Source organism: Daktulosphaira vitifoliae, unplaced genomic scaffold (genome assembly GCF_025091365.1).
Source record: "Daktulosphaira vitifoliae isolate Bord-2020 unplaced genomic scaffold, ASM2509136v1 Scaffold_1, whole genome shotgun sequence".
Classification (NCBI taxonomy): domain Eukaryota; kingdom Metazoa; phylum Arthropoda; class Insecta; order Hemiptera; family Phylloxeridae; genus Daktulosphaira; species Daktulosphaira vitifoliae.
This window is the reverse complement of record NW_026099572.1, coordinates 35340265-35362167: the sequence shown is the minus strand read 5'-3', so window position 1 is coordinate 35362167 and position 21903 is coordinate 35340265. Positions and strand designations below refer to the sequence as shown.

Here is a 21903-nt window from a genome sequence, read left to right as displayed (position 1 = left end):
TACGAAGTGTTAACAGCAAAACAATTTTTAAAGAAATCGAGTGCAATTTTTTATGAAATGAAAAACCCAGTGACTAGACAATATGATAGTAATTATCGCCGACGGGAGATAACGGATTCGTGTCCATAAAAATTATGTATAACACACACGTAACTACATACGTAACACACGTCTAATCGATCACCGAAACTTTCGCGCGTCCAGTGAAAGCATAATTGTTTATTTGAAAATAACGTGTAAACATCATCTAAAGATCTAATTCGGTTTTTTCTTATGACGAACAACAATCCAATCTAAACGTATTGTTGACGAGTATTTTTTAACCAGACCACTCAGTCATGTGAACGACGAATCAATGGAACCGCTCGACCGGCGAAATTTCACGGCAACAATCCAAAGACACTGATTTATTAAAAACGTTTGTGTAGTTTATCGAGCGGCGTCATGACAGTACACCGCGGGACGCATACACGTGTTTTATCTTTGTAGCGCTCACTTCGCCGTGGCCTCATGACCGCGTGTAATGAAGAGAGGGAACTAATGCGTTTAGTAGCAGTAGAAGTGGTAATTGATTCGGAGCCGCCGCGGTGGTGGCGGTAGTGATAGTGCCGGCAATGGATTGTGTCGTCTTGTGTCTGAGGACAACAGACGTTAGACGCCACTTTACCGTGGGCCGGACAAGTAACCGCGCGCTCGGTCCAGTGCCTTCCATCGCGTGCGATTGTAATTATTCGGTGTCCGTCTAATATTCTAAAACGTTGGCATTTTAACCGCTGGGTCTTGATTCAGGGCGCGTGCTATGTACTTACTGATATCGCCACTCGAGTTCTGCCGTGCCAACACTACTGAGAGGAACGTAACACGATTAATTAAACATACTTAAAACGTAATCTTTTTGTTTTTTAATTTTATAGTTTGACGTTATTAAACGATTTATTGAAATAAATTAATAATTGACATGGAGACGTCTAATAGCGACACGAAGGTTAACACGCCTTCGCTAGCTCTGATGGACGATGTGACGATGGCAAAAACGTTGGCCATGGTTGTACTAGGTTTGGGATCGTTTGTACTAGGCGTTATACCCGTCAAGCTAGCCAAGTGGTGGCACAAAGATGGCAACTCGGGCGAAGAATCGCATCAGGGACATTCGCACCATCCGGGATCATCAGCGTCTTCTTCGCCTATCGTGTCTCTTTTGTTATGTTTTGGCGGCGGAGTATTGTTATTCACCACGTTGCTCCACCTTCAACCCGAAGTCCGCGAGGGTGTTCACAACCTTCAGGAGGCGGGTATGTTGCCAGAAGATCTCAGCAGCCTGGGCGATTTGATATTCTGCGCCGGATTTTTCCTCGTTTATTTCCTCGACGAGATTGTGCATTCTATTTTGGACAAGTGTTCGGCAGACTCTGAAGACGAATCTGAAGTAGTGCTACACAGATCGATGAGCATGCGACGGTGTACCATGTCCATACCGCGGGCATCACTTACGGGTTCTCCGACGTCCGTGCCCTCCGTGACGGGCGCGTCCACGGCCAGCATCAACGAATTGCTCAATGATTCCAAAGACAAAAGGTACCACGCATCGTGGAATAATCGACAGATTCGTGATCCGGAAGAACAGTCCAAATCGACTAATGTAGGACAAAGAAAATCGGCCAATCGATCGTTTCGCGGGCTGTTCGCCGTACTGGCACTGTCGTTCCACGAAGTTTTCGAGGGATTGGCTATCGGATTGGAAGAACGCATCGAGAACGTCTGGTATCTGTTTATCGCCGTAGCCACGCACAAGTTAGTCATAGCCTTTTGCGTCGGGTTGGAACTGGCGTGGTCCAAAACTCGCGTGCCCGTACTCGTCATGTACGTGGCTACGTTCGCCGTAGTTACTCCTGTTGGAATTGTCGCCGGCATGTGGCTAGTCAGATATGGTGCCGGTGGTGCCATTGATGGATCTCCTGGTACTGTGGCCGTTATTCTTCAAGGGCTGGCCGCCGGTACTTTGTTGTACGTTGTCTTTTTTGAAGTGTTGGCCAGACACAAACAGGCCGGTTTCCTACATTTGATGGCCATTTTTGTCGGATTCTGTATGATGCTCACACTGCAAATGACGAGTAAGTGAAAAATTAATATACAAACTTAATGATCAACAAATCGAGAAACGGGTTGTCTGAACTGTAAAGATTTTTAATTATGTTAACGATCAATTGCTAAAATGATGTACATTAATGAGTGCTTAATAGTTTTTAATTAATAGCAGATAGACATTAAACACGACATAGTTTTGACCATTATAAAAGTAAAAGTAAAACGTGTATACGGTAAAAATATCATTTAACATTATGTCAATTGACAATGTCCCTAACAGTATGCTTGACATTTACTTAATTTATAATAGTTACTACTGAATATGACACGCGTACAAATTATCGACGGTATAATATCATGACTATCGTAATATATTTAATTAAATAATTTAAATTTATAATTTTATCATTAAAAGTAGTGTTGAGAAAAATCTGCTAAAAAAGGCGTCAGTTATTGGTAGAAGTTTACTCTTTTTATCACGTATATATACTCACTATTAATATACGTTAACACAATAATTTATAAATTTTGTGTAATATTGTTATAGTACTATGATTTATGTGCAGTTAATCTCTCATTTTAATTTCTAAAAAATGTTCATCTGAAGCTCTGTCTCAATAAATGCCATTGATTCGTATTTTGTTTTTTAGGGAAGAGTAGAAAAATATTAAGTGCAATAGTTTTTCAAAACATTTTACTTAAATATTTAAAAAACGAAAATCGACATTTGTATTTGTTGGCCTCTGATACAGAACTACGACTTTGTTAATTAATAAATAAGGTAGTGAATTTACGTCACACATAAAATAAAAGTATTTATGAAGTGTAAAAAAGATTTCCTGGTTTATTCATATTTGGAAACATTTTCATATTTCCAGTTATTCTATCCTGAAAATGTCTTTATTCTGTAATATTTTCGTAGTAATAGTTTCAGTGATTTTAAAAATTGTTTTTTTCGTTTTTATCTCTTTTTCCGTATTGTTTATTCAACGATAAACAACAACCATTTAAAAACAAATAGATCTTTGAACTATGTTAATATCTGCGCAAATGGAAACAAAGATGTTATTTGCGACACGGGATTTCCTTGCAACGTGATGATGATGTTAAATTATCATTAGCCATGTGAAAAAAACAACCGGTTTTTTTACGTATTTATGTTTTTGTTATCAATTTTATTTAGTTCTTCAAATAAGTATGTTATTATTCTTTTATACAACTGCACAAAATTAACCGAACAACATTTGAACGCAAAAATGCTCGTTCATTAGTTACTATTGACATAGTTAAAAAATATTTAACAACACAAAACAATTTTTCAAACTGATATCGATCATGCGATTCTCTATTAATTACTGCCCCGTAAAATTGTTTGAAACATTGTACTGTTTACGTTTTATAATGAAATTATTATTGAAATTGTGACTACACTCAAACACGTGTTTTTCTTTATTAACAGTATTAGGATTGCAATTACTATTTCTCTATTTTTTATTATTAAGTTTTTATATACATCATGTTATATTTTATGATGTTTCTTTTTAATAGTAATACATAATATAATTTCCTCTTAATAAATCCATTTGGTTAATTTGCCCATGCAAGATTTAAACGGTTTCTATAAAAAAAAAAAAAATCTGTCTATTAGCTGAGTAATAATATTACATTTATAAAACGTTTTCTGCGACAATTTGTCTGTTAAAATTTATTTTGTATGCGAGTAAGTAAACTACTTTACATGACATTCTCATTTATCACACTATAATATTCCGTTTGCAGTTTGGTGTGATGACCTCTTGAAAATTTTGCACTCTCTCCCCTTGGCGATTTAGGGTTTTTATGTTCTTTATTATAGACCGTCGAGTTCGTCCCGTCAATAAAATATTTTTATATTATTTTCAAACTCTTGAGATTATTAAAAAAATGTGTTATCATCAATCATTCCTGAACGAATTACATTTTGTCAATGAAACCAATCTCAGTAAACGCTCATACTATTTAGGTCATGTTTAGCAAAATTATCTCAAATTGTTCAAAACAAACTTTTAAATTTGTTGTAATGGGTTAGTATTTATAGTGTGACAAACAAACAATGAGTTATTAAAAAAAAAACATTACACTCTGCTGCGGTTGCAACTTACAAACCTGTTTTTATTTTCAATCAAAATACAATTTATTCGACTTATTGGTATGACAATCAATAAACCGCATTCTGATAACTAGTTGATTCATGAAATTGCTATCTATCGTATCTATATACATTAATAAGATTAAAACCGAAAGCCGTCAATATTAATTTCTATTTAATTTATTTGAGGTTTGAATCATATCCGTTCAAGTTAATTTTTTTTTAATTGAACTACCGTTAGTTAATTTTATAAGTTTTAAGTCGTTTTTTGATATAATTTTATTTATAATAAATTGAATAGAAAATATTATTTGGTAAACAAATGATATACTAATGTTTGACACGATATTGACACATTGATAACGAGTGACTCATTAACTTGTTAGTTATGTTTTTATCAATCCATATTACGTAATGTATTACTTGGAGAAAGGCGAAGAGAAAGATAGTAATATGGCTCAGCTGGGATGCATTGGAACCAAGAGATTTTAGGTTAAACTCAAAACCTTTTCCGCGTCTTATGACTATAACTATCTAAAAGCATAATGACTAGTTATCTATAAGCACACCTAGTAAATACAAATTTGTCTTTAACAATCGCGTGAAAGGTGAACAATAGTTTCATATGGTCAATCGTGTGAACGTGAGGTGTCCGTTTTTTGCTGGATGATTACCCGCGTTATTTTATTGAACGTTTAATTAAACATCATGTACTCGTGTTCGAGTATGAGGTTGGGTTTATCGCATACCTATTGTGTGTGTAATGAACGTATTGTCAAATAGTATTTATTTAAAGATAGCCAAAAGCGCACGAGTATTACGATTTTCAATTTAATTTGAAAACTCGATAAGAGTCGCTTTTCAATTTCACTTAGGACATAATGTAATGTGATATTATTCAGCGTTGGCTGTTGAGATACATAGTTACAATGTTAACAATATATATATTTCATGGGTTTCCTAGAGTTACAGTGCTAACATAATATTGTTTTGTTTGACGTTCTATTCATAACACCACTGGTGATGATGTCGTTCAAACACCTCTTTTCTATGTTGCTCGGGGCCCGCCGACGGTCGCCACGAGCTCAGGTACAACACTATTATGTTCTTTGGTTACGTATTACTCATCCAGACCGTTTTTTAATTCCGACGATTCACGGTCACCCGCAACCAGTCACGTATTCGCTTGTGACTACAGACCTGTCCTCCTCGTCCTACTACTGCGTACAATAGAAAATTATAAATCTGCGCATTCCTTCATGTCTTATTTTGACTAAAGGAACCCAAAACTCGACCAGGAAAAAAGTAACAAATTCAATTAAAACTCCACCTGACTTCTGACACGTATCACCCATTCATCTAGCCACGTTGTCGGGCAATTGTTGTCGAAGAAAATGTTTTAAATGGAATATTTTTTTTCCGGTTTTTTCTGGCAACAGACGCTCCTGTCTCACCGGGTTCGTTTTGGCCGTTTCCACTTGTTGTGTTTACTCAAACTATAAACGTTCACGGTGTTGAGAATAATCCGTATGACATCTTACTCGTACAAACGGTGACATTTCCTTGGGTTGTGAAACACGGACCCGCATTTGGCTTATTCGCAGATACTGTCTATTAGGTACGATCCTAATGCATAGACTCTCGGTGGCATTGAATTTAAAGGGTATTGGCGACGATTTTCTACGGATACACGTGATCGTTCACAGGAACTACGGCAACGACAATGGAGTCGGTGGTGAAAGCCATTAACGCCCGTATGCTCTGTTGTTGTTGTTCGATTATGTTTTAATTGTGCCGTTGCACAATGTCGTTGTGTACTAACACGGCACTATTCATATTAGTAAAAATCGGCGTGTATAAACTTGACCTTTCGTTGTTTTTGAGTAACGCCGTCGTTTTTCTCTCCAATTATGTTCACTCGGTTCATTTTGGTTTTCACGAATCCGAGTCGCACGATTTTTGATTATCCCTTTTGCAATTATTGTTTTTCGCCTGTGTTGTTGTACAACACACTGTGTAACCGTTAAATGCACAAATACCATGCCATTGTTATGAATCATGGGTTTTTTTTTGCGTGTAATTTGTAATGTTCTCGCCATAAAATGTACAAATGTTAATATCAATTCGTTCGCCGAACGAAAATTCATTTGGCGCCGACACATGTTTTCAGTCAAAACATTGTAATGAGAAGTCGTAACCGTTAGCAATACAATAAAAATCAGTATCGAATTGTATTGCGAATATTTTTTCCTATTGATAAAAAATCATTTTCCAACAGCCTGCGAAATCGACTTGTTTTTGCAGACCATATGAGTTTTTATCGTGTAGGTTGGAAGCAGATATAAGGTGTGCTTTAATCATAAAATGTACGTGACAATTTTATCGGTTCGCCGTTTGATAATAAAAATACAAACGATGGCTGAATGCAATAAAAATCTTGAGCGTTGCATAGTGCGAAAATTGCATGACGCACAATTTTTACGAGTGAGAGCATCGGGGAAATCGAAACGGTTTATCATTATTTATAGACTTTGTTTCAGAGATGACTTTGAATATACGCGGAAATATGATCAGAATTTATAAGTGACTCAAAGTAGGAAACGTCTTAACTTTAACACGACGTAGTAAAATTAAATTTAACCTCAAAAACCAACTACGAACCTAAACTTATGTTAATGAATTTTGCATAAATTTAAAAAACACTTTGCCTAAAATTATTACAACGAGAATCTTGGACGTCAAACATCAAAAACATGCTGCGTAGGTATCGTATAACAATAGTGTTGTTCTCGTACCAAAAAAAGGAACAAAAGGTTTTCGACACGTTGCCATGTTACTTAAAATATTTATATTCTGAACTTGCCTATTGTATACGCATTATCATTATTAATGAATAGTATTTTTTGTTGAAGATTCACTATTACCCGTGAACTTGACTTTCAATTATCTTTTACAAATTAACTAATGTGGAAACTTAAAGCGGAAAGAAGAAACCGTAACTTGAGGGAACGTGAGAAAATCTACAATTACACAGATTATGACGATAATTATTGTTGAAATTTCCGAGTTTTCCTAGATAATTGAAAATGGTTGTAATAAATGTATTTTTCAAATTAATAATCCGACAAAGAGAATGAATAGATTCAATAGTATTTTTACTTTTTATTCGAAAAGAATGTGGTTTTTTTGTTCGGTTTTGAAATCGACTAGACACTGATTAAGTTATTAAGATTATATGGTTATTTTGTATTGGTTACCACATAATAACATAATCTAGTTTGTAATTTTTTAACCTCTTCAGGGTGTTATTTTCGTTGTTATACCACAAACCAAATCATTTTTGAATCTTATATCTAATAATTTATTCTTACGTTTTTTTTTTTATTTGTTGTAGAGATTTCTAGCCAAAAAAATCTTTCATATATTACATATTACCCGGGTTTGTAAGTTTATGTATCTATAACTTGTGATTGAGTAATATTGAAAATTTCCCAGCAAGTGCAAAATTTATGACAAAGTAAAATAACAAAAAAAAAAAATGTCTGCAGGGGCTTAAACTCTATGTAGGTTCACTATTTGTATGCTACAATTAAAATATATAGCTTAGCTTTGAATCCAATTAAAAACATTTTCATTTGGATATAATTGCTCTCAGAATAACTCTAAAAAAGTGTTTAAATACATAAACTTACATGTCCTACACGTGACCAATTTAAATGAATAATATAGACGCGTTACTTTGTATCGATCTAAAAAAGTAGTCTTATCTATTAGCATTTTAATTAAACTACTACTAAAGCGAACTACTACCTAAATAGTTGCCTTCAATGTGATAGTAACCATTTATTAAATAAAGATTTCGTAATAAAAAAGAGAAGTAGAGCAAACGTTGTACTTATCGGAAACAAATCACGTAGTCGGTTAAGTTTATGCTTATAAGTTAAATACTTCAATTATTTACTTGCGTTTACGTTTCAACTGGCGGTAATAAATCAAGATACTGTGAGCTTATATCATTGTAATTCATTTTGGATGAGGTTACATGAATGTTGGTATCTTATTGATTATTAATCGGTCTTATAACAAATGTTTGATTTAAGTATTAATAATGATCTATTACTATGATCTATTGGGGGGTTGAATGTAATTCTAATTCTGCGTTAACATGAATATGCGAGAGTTTGTCGCTCCTGTACCTGAAGACAGTTAAAAACGTTAAACATAATTGTACACTTGACCCTATGTGCTCTGTTGTGGCTGAGCGAGCCAGAAAACATATACAGGTGTGCGAGGTCACGGTTTGACTCTGAGGTATTTTTTATATTCTTTACGCCGTGGCGTGTGTGTTTGTATTAGATTCGGTACTAATTCAACCACAATAATTACTACATTATTCAATTTATGGTGGTTAGGCTCGAGAGTAAACTGCTGAAAACTAATAAGAATAATAGTCCTAATCACCCGAACCACTTGTTCAACGTGATGATATTTGTAAAATATTAAATGCGTTGAAATTACTTTGTTCTATCTCCATTGTACTAACCTATGCTACACATAAAGAAAATATCATTGTAGTTGCCTCTAAATATCATGTCAAACGCAGAAAATAAATAGCATCTTTAACTCGGCAATCGTAGCATTTAAGATAACGAATTATACATTTTTACATCTCTATTAAAATATTTTTTTTTATCACCTGAAGATAAGTCTGTCAAACGATACATTTCAGAACTACAGTTTTGAAATTTATACTTAAGTAGTAACTTTTATCTGCGAATTTTAAATTATAATTTCTTGTGAATACTTTAATCTTTTGTTTTTTTTTATTTATGCTGCAAACATTTATGCTTTCGTTTATGTTTGTCGAGAAGTGAAGTCTAGCTAAGTAATAAAATTTGATGACCACAAAAAGTGTGCCCATCTCCATGTGTTTTAGCTTAAAATAACAATGTTTCGTGTATGTGTATTATATGCATATTATTATTATTATTATTATGTTCACGTAGCCTTGGCATTCTGGTAGAATTTTACTTATTGTTTTCAAACAGTGAGTTGCAGTTATCCGTCGTATGTTCGTTATTATACGGTCACCTGTTACAATGGCAATGTGCTGTTCTAGTTGGATCATCTTTGACGGATGTACTTAATTTACGTCTTTGACAAAACTTGAATATTAACATCTGAAGGCTATGAATTTTTCTTTGTATTTTATGCATTGAGAATGAAACCATATCATTACAATAAGTTATTATAATTTTCCTATTAAACACTAGCGATTATTATCGGCAAATAAAATAGTTTAATTAAAAATAAATTGACTTGATGCCATCTTTTGAAAAAGACAATAATAAAATCTGTTACCCGTTCGTTCCATTCTATTCTGTTAACTGTTCTTTTTACTTTTGACCGGCAATTCAATTTTATTGATCTTTTGAAAAATTAATCAGATCGAGTTATTTTACAGTTATATATTGTATAGAGTATTGTCTTTAACAATCTTGTTATCTATTATTATTAGTTCAAATAAAGATTCGATATAGTGGTTGTGTTGAATTTTATTGGGCAATATATTTATAAGGAATTAAAAAATAAATAAATTGTTCACACAATTATAGTCGGTCAAGGATTTATTGTAAGATGGGTAGATTTAAAATCTTATATTCGCTTTATTTAAAATTATCATAAATACGCATAACATTTTAATGTTTTAATGAGTATTAATTAATTTATGTAATCCGTTTTCGTGTTTAAGCAAATTTAAGACGGACTATACAAAAACAAGTATTACGTTTATGTGTGACATTTAAGTTTTAAAAATATTTTAGTGAAATATTTACTCACAATTTACTTAATCGACATTTTTAGATTAATGTTTGTTAAGTATATTCACATTTAGCTTATATTATAATTTTTAGCCCTAATGCGTAGGTTTTATAAACATTTATCTTGATATTTAATGTCTAGACCTTGGTTTATAATTTAAATATTTTTTTAACCATTAACCTTTTTCTCAAAATTAAAATACCATGTTCTACTATCAGTGACTAATTTTACAAACTGTCTAATTAATAATGTGTTTGTTTTTATCTGTTATCAGTAGGTGAAAACTGTCATAATATTTAAACCCTAATTATATTTATATTATCAATTTAAATGTTTTGCATTGGGAATTTAAAAATAAATACGGTGGCATATTTTTAACATAAAAATGTATGTTGTTAGTCTAATAGGTACTACTTATTAGGAATATTTTAAAAACACCTAAAAAACGATATTTCAACTATTAAAACTATAAATCACAATACGATTATTCTTACATATATTATTTCTGGAACAATAACTTGAGCTTGGAAAATTTCATAATTGTCTTTCGATTAATTTTAAACTGTATAACTTATTTAATGGCCGTAAACTAAATGAAAGGATTGTTATGATTATAGGAATTAAAATCGATACATGTACAATTTAATATCACAATGTGGTGGTGGTACGTTGTCAGGTATAATGTGTTTGTGTAATATGTCTATTATATGGGCTGTTACACTATATGCGACTGTTACTCTCAGAATTTGATAAATTATATAGTAAAAAACATGTTTCAAAACTATCTGTAGTATGATACTACGCGACATTGGTTTACGGATCAAATAGTATTACTCAACGACTAAAGCTCCCACTAGGCGTGTTCGCTTAATTAATGACACGGTTAAAAAAATCATTTTTAAAAGGTCTTGAATAGAAGAAATTAGGAGGACCCAATTTATTACGTAGTGTCGTAACATCTCGTGCTATTTCATACTATTATTAATGGCAGAACTGAATTGTGTTGTAGTAATTAAACTAAATATAAAGTTGCGTAACCTACTGCACTATATTATTATTATTATTTTCTTCGTCATAGTCGTCATGAACTTCATAATTGTATTCATATTTTAAGCGGTATACAAATTTTTGTTATTTTTAGCTTTCCGAATAATGTATATTTCTAAATAATTTATTTATAAAGTTTATTCAAAATGCATGTAAATCAAGTACGATAACGGAATAAAATATCTCTGATATCATTTACTTGGTTAATAATTGTAAATCAAAATTTCCATATATGACAAACGAGAAGATGAAGAGTGGAGCACCAAAAACATATTAATTATATAACTAATATGTTGACTGTAGTTAACATAATATATAACAGTAATTAGTTCATAAACATTGTCTAGTCAATATGTATAAAAATTAATATGTTGTAAATTTACTGTATGCATGTATAATGTAGGTTTAAGGTTTTTTTGTCAAAATAAATAAAAGTTATATGTATAAGTCAAAATTTTAATGATAACCATTTGAACTTGATTATAAACAAGGAAGCAAGACAGCTAGTTTTCCACTACACTAGAGAATACCGTTTTACCTTAAGCCTGTTTAAATCGCTATTATTAAAGCAGGTGAAGAATCACCTGGTTGGATGACGACTAACCGTAAATCCAATAAGTCACAAAAGTACACAATAATTAAATAACAAATAACCACATATATTAGAAGTTCTTCAAAGAGTATCTTAAATTTAAGTGATAACGGGAGGACCCTTAAATACTAATAGCCGACAAAGCAGCTTAAAACAAAATAATTAAACAAATAATAAGTAACATTAAAAAATAATATAAAAACTCAGCTGAATAGACAAAGTTATTGATAGTGATGAGTGAGCTGAATGAGATCTTGTGATAGTGGTGTCGTAAATCTGAGTATCGCGAGTCAGAGTGTAGTTTCAGGCACTTAATGGCAAATGAACACAGACGGCGGAAAAGCGACTACAGCAGTGAAGTCATTTCATGATGGTCAGGGCCCAATTACTGGAGGCGTGCAAAGACATGAGAACTTTCAACACAAGGGTGTAATAAACAAATAATAAAAATAACGACGTACAATGGCCGAACCATTCAAGCAAAGGTGCTTGCTACAAAAAAAGATGACACATAAAAAATTGACTCGCTGATGTACGACGATGAACTTTACACAGATGACAATTGACACATAAGCCATCGGTTTGCCGTGATGAGTGGGCAAGGGGAAGAGTACAGCAAAGAAGCTAGAGATAAGCTGTCACACGATATAATATAATCAACGGTGTTTGTGACAACTGGTCCACTGGTCTTTGCCAAAGGCGTTTTCTATGAAACACATTGAACTCACTATAAATATTTTTTCCAGTATCAAATATGTAAGGCGGTATAATTTACTTAAATGTGGTAAATTCATTTAAATACTCATTAATCACTAGTTCGTATTTTTTTTTAGAAAAAACTCCTTTTTCCAATCGAGTTTAAATGTCCATAAATGTATTTGTAATCTGTACAAAATTTTAACAGTTCCAATAAGACCTAATGGTTTATAAATAAAATCGATTTATGATAAAATTAAATGTTTAGTGACGCGCCAACAATTGTGATCAATATTGCTAACATAATATTGATAAATGTCTTCCACAGAGTTCAATAATAATTCTAGTATTTTGGTAATGTTATTTTCTATGTCTAAAGTTAACATAACTGCCAGATCATTAGTCTTTGTATGCTTATTGGAAATCCACTTAAGTAAATCAAAACCACATTTACGTATTCAATAATTAATAGCGCAAAAATAATGACTCTTCTTTAGTAGGTGCACTACCTAAAATGTCATCTATGCAAAATCATCTCTCATATTAATAAATCATCAATGGCTATCAATATATCTTTTGAAACACATCCATAGGCGTAGAATTTGGCCACCTCAAATTTTTCCCATAAGCCCACGCCAATGAAAACATCTTTTTGATAGATTAATTTAAATTTCTCTACAGATTTGGCTATATATAACGATATTAAATAATCATGCGAACGAAAACGCTCTAAAATACATACGAGCTCTACTTAAACCATAATAAAAAATTTGATTTTAACGGCTGATTTTGTACGAACCTTCAAAGACAACACGCAATTTAGTGATGATACTGTTCTCTTTTTCGAATGTATGATGAGGTAATACGTTGACGTAGATTGTTGTTTATTACATCTGACACTATCGCTCCGTCAACGAGATGATTATTATTTTTATTTATCTTAAAATTGTTGATACGCGATAAAGAGTTGTATGTCTTGTTACTACTATTCAACTAGTACTTTTTGTTGTTGTACCTATCAAATAATTAAATCGTAATTTATCGCCGTGATTTCTAACGACTATGTCAATTATTGCGTTGCATTTAATGACAATCTCAAGTAATACATTTTTAGTACCTTTGAAAATGACGACTAATCAGCACAATATTTCGAAAACGGCGATATATTATCTGAGTTAATTTAACTATCGATTGAACGGATTAATGTTTATTTTAAAATATAAAATGGTCAGTCGCACCTGACATATTATTCACACCAATATTATTTATGTTAACAACATGATCTGACGTTTTTTTCGTTTAGTTTATTCACATTCTTCGCAGTTAAGTGTCATTTCTATTTCTAGTTGTAATTTGCTCAGCTCAAACCAAGTTCTTCATCATTTTGTGAACGAACGGACAGTTGATTGATATCAAATTTATCTGGTGAAGATTTTACAGTGTCGAGAGTACAAGTTAGTTGACCTTTAAGTGCCGCACGAGCTGCTTTAAGCGCTTCAATGTTGTCGGCCATATTAATAGTTGGGAAATATACGTTGACGAACTATAACTATAAATACTCACCAACTCGGCGAATAGTCATTCGTGTCGAAAGGCCAAAGGCAAATTATTACCAAACAAAATTTATTTATGATATATTATACAATTTTTAATATAAATTCATTTTTTTTGTGTTTAAAAAAAAATTAAAAATAAACGAAATGCGCATAAATTAATCATTAACAAATAGTTTTTGTCTTCTGAAAAATTAGAAAATAAGGACGTAAGTCACGTTTAACCAAATACATTTCATATAAATATAACAGTGTATTTATGCACACAACCGCACAACAGATCTAACTAACAACTACATAACATTTTATACTTTTTTTTTTTTAATCAATTTTTACAATATAGAACTATATTTAAAATATATTTTATGTTATTTTTCGCAATTTCAAAAAATATTTTAAAATTAATTTTTAAGTTTTAAAGAAAAACGTTGATACCAAAAACTATTATTTTAATTCAGTTGTTACATTTATACAACATTTTGAAGTTTGTTAAATTTTGATTTTTTTTTTTTAATTTTCCTATAGTCTCCAATGTTAGTCCATATTATGTTAAGTACGGACTTAAATACTCTATTATTACATTATTTACTGGTAATAGTACATGATTTCTTTTCCATGGAAAATAATAACGTTTAATGCGCTTTATGCAGAAATGATTATCTCTAATCTTTATCACAAAAGTTAGAAAAATTATCGCATGTCAACTACGAGTGCTCCATGGTTAGCAGTGATAACATTTATTAATTTGTGTGAATCTATCATTGTAATCACATTATTATAAGATATTCCTTTTTAGGATAATTTGATAATAAATGCACTTATTCACTATTATTCACGTTAAAATTTATAATATATGAACTCAACATGTTTTAGACAATGTTTCTATAATTTTTTTTAATAATCTTAATTATACTACCACTTGTTTTTTTGATGTCAATTACAAATGCTTATTCAAATGTTAATAATTTTCATGGAAAAAAAACGCGTACTGTTACTAATAAATTACATAATAAGTGTTTACTTCCGTACTTAACATAATATGGACTAACATTTGATACCATAGGAAAATTTAACAAACTTCAAAATACTGTATAAACGAATTTACTGAATTAAAATAAAAGTTTTTGGTATCAAAATTTTTCTTTAAAAGTTATCTATAAAATGACTATCTTCAAATCTTAAAAAAAATTTTAATAAAAAAATTAATTTTTAAAATATTCTTTGTAATTGCGAAAAATAACATAAAACATATTTTACATATAGTTTTATATTGTAAAAATTGATAAAAAAAAAAGTATAAATGTTGTATAGTTTATAAGTTATATGAGTTGTCAGTTAGATTTGTTCCATTCTGTATATATTAGCGTGGTCAAAAAAAGTCGATCATCGAAATTTTAATGAGAACCATTTTAACTTTATTATATACATTAAAATAAGCATTTATTAAAAATTTGAGATTTTAAAAAGAATTTTACTGGTCGCTTAACGTGTTTTAAGTGTTTTGACCAAAAATACTACAAAAAACGGCCTCTGTTATTCAATTTTTGATAAAATATTATGATTTGTATGTCAAAATAGTTTGATATTTACTGTAGAATACAAATTTTTAGTTTTAAAATTTTAAGTCGAAAAATGTTATTTAATATATAGATTAAACAGTGAGTTACAAAGACATTTTATGTAAAATAATGAAATGATATCGCTTAAATTACGATTTATATTTTAAGTGTATTAATTTTAGTAAAACTATATGTTAGCTCTTCTTATTTCTTACCTAATATTATATTGAACACGAGAAATTAAATTATGGAACAAATTTTTTAAATTAAACTATAAAACGTTCATAATATTACTATTAAAACCAAATAAACCTGTGACTTCATATTTGACAATTTCTAATAGTTTTAAATTAAATTTATACTGATGTTTAATTTTATCAAACAATAAAATTATATTCTTATATTTTTATTATATTTTCTATAAATAAATTTTTTTATAAAAAAGAAATTGTAAAGTAATAATCGACCGTCATTTAATAATATTTTCAAGAATATCATTTATTTTAGTTTACGCTTTATTTTAAAAAAATGATATAAGTTTTTAAGATTAAGGAATAATTTTATTTCTACTTATAATATACATAAATATCGTCCAAACTGCATATAAAAAAAAAATTTAAGCTTACATAAGATCTATTGCAATTTAACATTTAATGCTGATTATAATATCCACACTATCAATTTTTTACATAAAATGTTGAAACTAAAATTTTATATTCTACAGTAAAAATCCAACTATTTTGGTATACAAATTATAATATTTGACCGAAAATTGAATAACAGTTTTTTGGAATGTTTTTAGTCAAAATACTAACAACACGTTTAGCGACCAGTAAAATTTTTTTAAAAAGTCTTAAATTTTCATAAAATGCTTATTTTAATGTTGTTTGGTAAAGAACGCCTTTGGCAAAGACCAGTGGACCAGTTGTCACAAACACCGTTGATTATATTATATCGTGTGACAGCTTATCTCTAGCTTCTTTGCTTTACTCTTCCTCTTGCCCACTCATCACGGCAAATCGATGGCTTATGTGTCAATTGTCATCTGTGTAAAGTTCATCGTCGTACATCAGAGAGTCAATTTTTAATGTGTCATCTTTTTTTGTAGCAAGCACCTTTGCTTGAATGGTTCGGCCATCGTTATTTTTATTATTTGTTTATTACACCCTTGTGTTGAAAATTCTCATGTCTTTGCACGCCTCCAGTAATTGGGCCCTGACCATCATGAAATGACTTCACTGCTGTAGTCGCTTTTCCGCCGTCTGTGTTCATTTGCCATTAAGTGCCTGAAACTACACTCTGACTCGCGATACTCAGATTTACGACACCACTATCACAAGATCTCATTCAGCTCACTCATCACTATCAATAACTTTGTCTATTCAGCTGAGTTTTTATATTATTTTTTAATTTCATTTGTTTTAATTGAGTTTAATTATTTATGGCGTTTCGGCGGCCATTAATATTAAAAGAAGGCCTCTGCTACCTCTTGAATTTAAGATGCTCTTTGAAGAACTTCTAATATATGTGGTTATTTGTTATTTAATTATTGTGTACTCTTGTTACTTATTAGATATGCGGCTAGCCGTTATGCTCTCAGGTGACCCCTCTACTGCTTCAATAATAGCGATTTAAACAGGCTTAAGGTAAGATGGTATTCTAGTGCGGTGCACAACTAGCCGTCCTACGGTCCAGTGGCCTCTTACGAAACGCCATGTTTTTGATGACTCGTCAACGTTAGCATAAAACGTGTGTCTATATTTAAAATCAGTTAACGATTAAAACGAAATTAATGTTATGTAATATATGCCAAGTTTAAAATAGCGCCTTTAAACACTATTTAAGTGCCCAGACTAGAACTCTGTGTGGCCCTACTAATGGCTCATTTTTTTCACAAAATATTATCAATAATTCGTTATTACTTTAATTTGGATTACATCTCCGCCAACTAAGAGGATAATATAACTATTGTGGACCATCGCGTAGGAGAAATCAAAATCTTAACAAATCTTTCAGAATGTCGTCATGTGAATCGCGATGGATAATCCTACCCATTATTAACCGGTCGAGAACTACACAGGCAAACTGTTTGACGGACACACTTTTCGAACCACACCTCTTATAACATTTGATATAATTAAAATTTATCTTACCTACATTTTTGATGGGTCGATTATAATTTTAGAAAATTAACTTAATAAGTTACAAGCATTTTAATATACAGGGTGTTCAGTAAGTCAGGAAACGGGTTTCTATTGTTCTCATTGTTACAAACAATGAGAACAATAGAAACCCGTTTCCTGACTTATTGAACACTCTGTATAGAGTGGGTATGTAGCCTGAGTGGAAAAAATTCATAATGGTGTATACCTATAATCATAGTCCACTCTATATATATTTTTTGTCATTATTTAAAAAAAATCATCTCTGTTAAATTTTATATAAATTTTCAATTTATTAAATTATGGTGGTGACTCATTGTCTATTCAATATATTTCTATAATTGTTTTTTAACTTGTGTGCAATTTTTTATTCATACTTTATTGGTTGATATCATTCATGGATAATCTTATTTATTGAGTAAAAATATGATATATGATGAATTTTATCTCGTAAATTAATCATTATTCTTTCTTTTTATTTTTGTCCTCTTTTTTTGGTCTTCCTCTACGTATAGTTCCCATAATAAATTAACGGCGATTATAATAAAAAACACATTTTTTTCGTAAATACAGCCAACATTAAAGTCGAAAGTTACTTATTACTTCCTTTGATATGATAAAAATTTTACCTAAGTTTTTCACCTTGTTTTGTTGTAATAAAACAATCTCACATTTATTATAATGTCATTTTATTATTAAGTTTTATCGTTCATAAATATTAATAAATTCTTAATCAAAATATTAATCCAATAATTATATTATAAAAAATAGAAATTATTTCTTTATGTAATCGTTGGGTCTAGGGATGATAGTTTTAACTGCTTAAGATGCCACCGCTGAGTCGTCTCCTGTTACCTACTGAGGTCATCCTGTGTAATGATATCTGGATTCACTGGTGGTTAGAGGGGTTGCTTGTGTAAGGTCAGTGATCTATGTGGTGCTAAATGTGTATAGTGTGTAGAAATTAGGTTTGTGTGTAGTACTTGAAAACTAAACAAATAAGTAATTACTGAAAGTCTATATAATAATAATAAATAATATTTTCAATAAATAATTAAACAAAAATAATTATCACTAATTAATATATAATGTTAGCTCCCTTGGCGCGTTAAAAATTGTAAAATAAAATATAATTAAGTAACACTACTGGCTCAACAGCTTTAATAAAAAATGAATTAAAAAAATAATCTTTTTAAAACTCAACAACAGTAATAATATAATTAGCACTCTTGCCACAATCATTAACTTAAAACTAAACTGAAACTAATGGGCGATAGACCAGGGGTTACTGGTGTATGAGTTATAAAACTATTTGAGGTAACTATATAAATACTAGATTATGTTAAATTAAGAAGTAAACCCTTTGTTTACTTTAGCACTTATGTATGGAATTCTATTCGTTAAATAAAATTTAAGTAATTAGGCAAATATAAATTTACTAAATAACTAAATAATGACAATAATATTACAAATGATTCACAAACAAATCGGACAAGACTCTTATTGTCAACTACAGATTTGTTGTATAACTATATATATATATATATATATATATTAATATAACTATATTAAATATAAAAATAAAATGATAAATTCTATATAAAACACTCTATACTTACAGTGGATTGGATATTGTAAAACTGTCGAGGTGCTTATTATAGTTAATACATAAAATTACAATAATACAGCTAGACTACAACAAAACACTGCTCAATAATAGAAAATCACAATTTAGACTTGAAGGATTACAATTATATAGACTCCTATGACTACTATAAAACTAAAACTTTATAGAAAAAATAATTTAATATTTAGTGTCTGGTAATTAATTTCTACTAACTAAATAACATTAAAAATTACAGTGTTACATATGTTGTGCATGTGTTTAATAGATTGTCTATTGGTGACAAACGCGGTAGCAGATAGTAACTATTAAGTTAAGCAATTGCGATAACGGTGCAGATGCAATAATAATTTTTGTAAATAAATAAGTTTAAATAAATAAGCTTATATAAATTAAATAAATATATAAAAAAGTTTTTTAACCCTGTGATTCCAAATTCTTCAACTTTTCAGTTACATTTTCAGTCAATTTTTTTTTCTTTTTCGTTTAGCTTTAATCATTTTCCTTTTAAACTTTGTTTTGCGGCGAGTAGATCTAGCCAACTGAGATGTACAATTCTTCTCTTTTTTGGGAAAGATATCTCTAGCTATAGAAGTCCCACGATCAATTCCCAAAGGTTTATCACCACCAACCAAAACTTTAGGCACCTAATTCGTAACCTTTTCATTAGTATCATTTTCATTAATTATTAGTGATGACTTAAGATTTTCTATGTCACGCAAACAATCTTATATTTTGTTTTGTGATTTTGATAATACTCCTTTTAAAACCCTTGCTTGTTTCTTGGCTGCTTAACGGTCATAATAGTTCTTGCAATTTTTTTTACATTTCTTGATTATGTGGTCATGTACTTCTACGTTTATCGTATCACATCTCTTATTTTTTCTGATAATCTTATTAAAAATTTTCTTTAAGAACTTCATACTGCTATATTATTTTCATTATTTAATTTTGTAATAGATCACGACATTCAGAAATGTTTAAGACTTATTAACTTTAACACTTAAAGTAGATTTCACGATGTATTATTTCACAGTAACTAGTTATTGTTGCTAAACAATAAAATTGATTAGATATTAAATTTACATATAATTATTTTTAAATATATTTCTATTTATATATTTTAATATAAAACATTTTATAGATTATGGAATAATGAATTTTGCCCATTCGTATTTTTTTATTTCTGTTACACCTTATTTATTCAAAAGAAATTAGGGATCTCCTTATTTTTTATATGTATCTTTAAACCACCCCGGGGATCTAGTCGTAAAGCATTACTTACAACATAGTGACCTAATACGTAATAAGATATGATGTTTACAAAGAATATTCATAAATGTGTATGTACAATGAAATAAACTCTAAAATAACTCCCTGTAATGCTGTACGGTATATATATATTAAATATTATATATTTAAAAATTTATCATTGTTTATAGTCAGCCCCAGTGATAGTGCAATGGAGTGGAAAAAATGCTCTAGAGCCGCTCTTTTTTAGTTAGCCGTTCGGTAAATAAACTATTATAAAATATACAGGATTGTTAGAAACATGTTATTAAAAAAACCTGTTCAAAATATAAGTAAACATTTAAAAATGAATCAGAAATCCGTAAGACCAATGTAAATTTTGAAATTGTTAACAACCATGTTAATATATATTCATGAATTATAATAAAATATAATTTATATGAATTGATTATGATTTTTACTCAAAAAGGTCCTTGTTTTCTTAAAGGAGTCTTGATAAATTTCGATTTTGTTTATTATTTTAAACTTAATTATGTAAAGTTAAATTTACTGTAAATATATTATACTATTAAATTAACAAAATGAAGTTTTTAGGGATTTTACTTCAATTAATTAATTTGCATATTAATCGACTAATAAAATTAGTTATTTAAGTTTTAATTATGAATCTATTTTTTAAATTTTTTTCAGCGCACAAACATAGTCATGGAATGCCCGATAGTCATAACCATCACGATCACCACCACCTAATGGATCACGATCATTCGTCTCATGTACACGATCATTCGTCTCACTCGCACGAACATTAGATTACCTAATAGTCCAAGTTACCAAGCCCATCGTGATCTATATTTAATTATAAATTACTTATTATTGTGTGTATTAATTTGATAGTATTTAAAGTGTTAAGTTAATCTAAGATATTGTCATTATTTATATTCCTGTAAAGACGATCTATGTTAACATTATCAGTTAATTATTCGCTATGATAGTATTTTTTTTTTTATGATTTTTATAAATAAACGAATGAAAAATGTTAAAGCTGATGTTATTAATAAGCTTCAAAATTTGCTTTTTCTTTTTAGTCATATTCGAAGATCAGTAAGTATAATTTTATCACACATGATGTATAGTTTGGTAGATATTACTCAACAGTGCACCAAAAAATCTATAATATTAAAAAAAAATTAACGTACAAAATGTTTTTTGATGATAGATATGTGTGTTATTAGTTTTTGTATTAGATTAAATNTGTACAAAATTTTTAACACAAAAATCACATTTTTTTAAAAATGACTATGACTATGTATATAATATTAATTGAGTTTTTAAAAAAAGTAATATCAATAGAACGCACCGTCTGTAAATTATTGATTTTGAATT

At 30.1% G+C, this 21903-nt stretch overlaps 1 protein-coding gene across 1 annotated transcript; it reads left to right on the top strand.

Annotated features, from left to right (window-relative positions):
- The first annotated feature begins 579 nt into the window (after positions 1–579).
- On the top strand, positions 580–21561 carry LOC126900002 (zinc transporter ZIP1-like). Its single transcript, XM_050675341.1, has 2 exons — positions 580–2111; positions 21211–21561. Exons 1-2 carry the CDS (start codon positions 959–961, stop codon positions 21327–21329), a joined length of 1272 nt encoding a protein of 423 aa, XP_050531298.1. The 5' UTR covers positions 580–958; the 3' UTR covers positions 21330–21561.
- Positions 21562–21903: the final 342 nt, after the last annotated feature.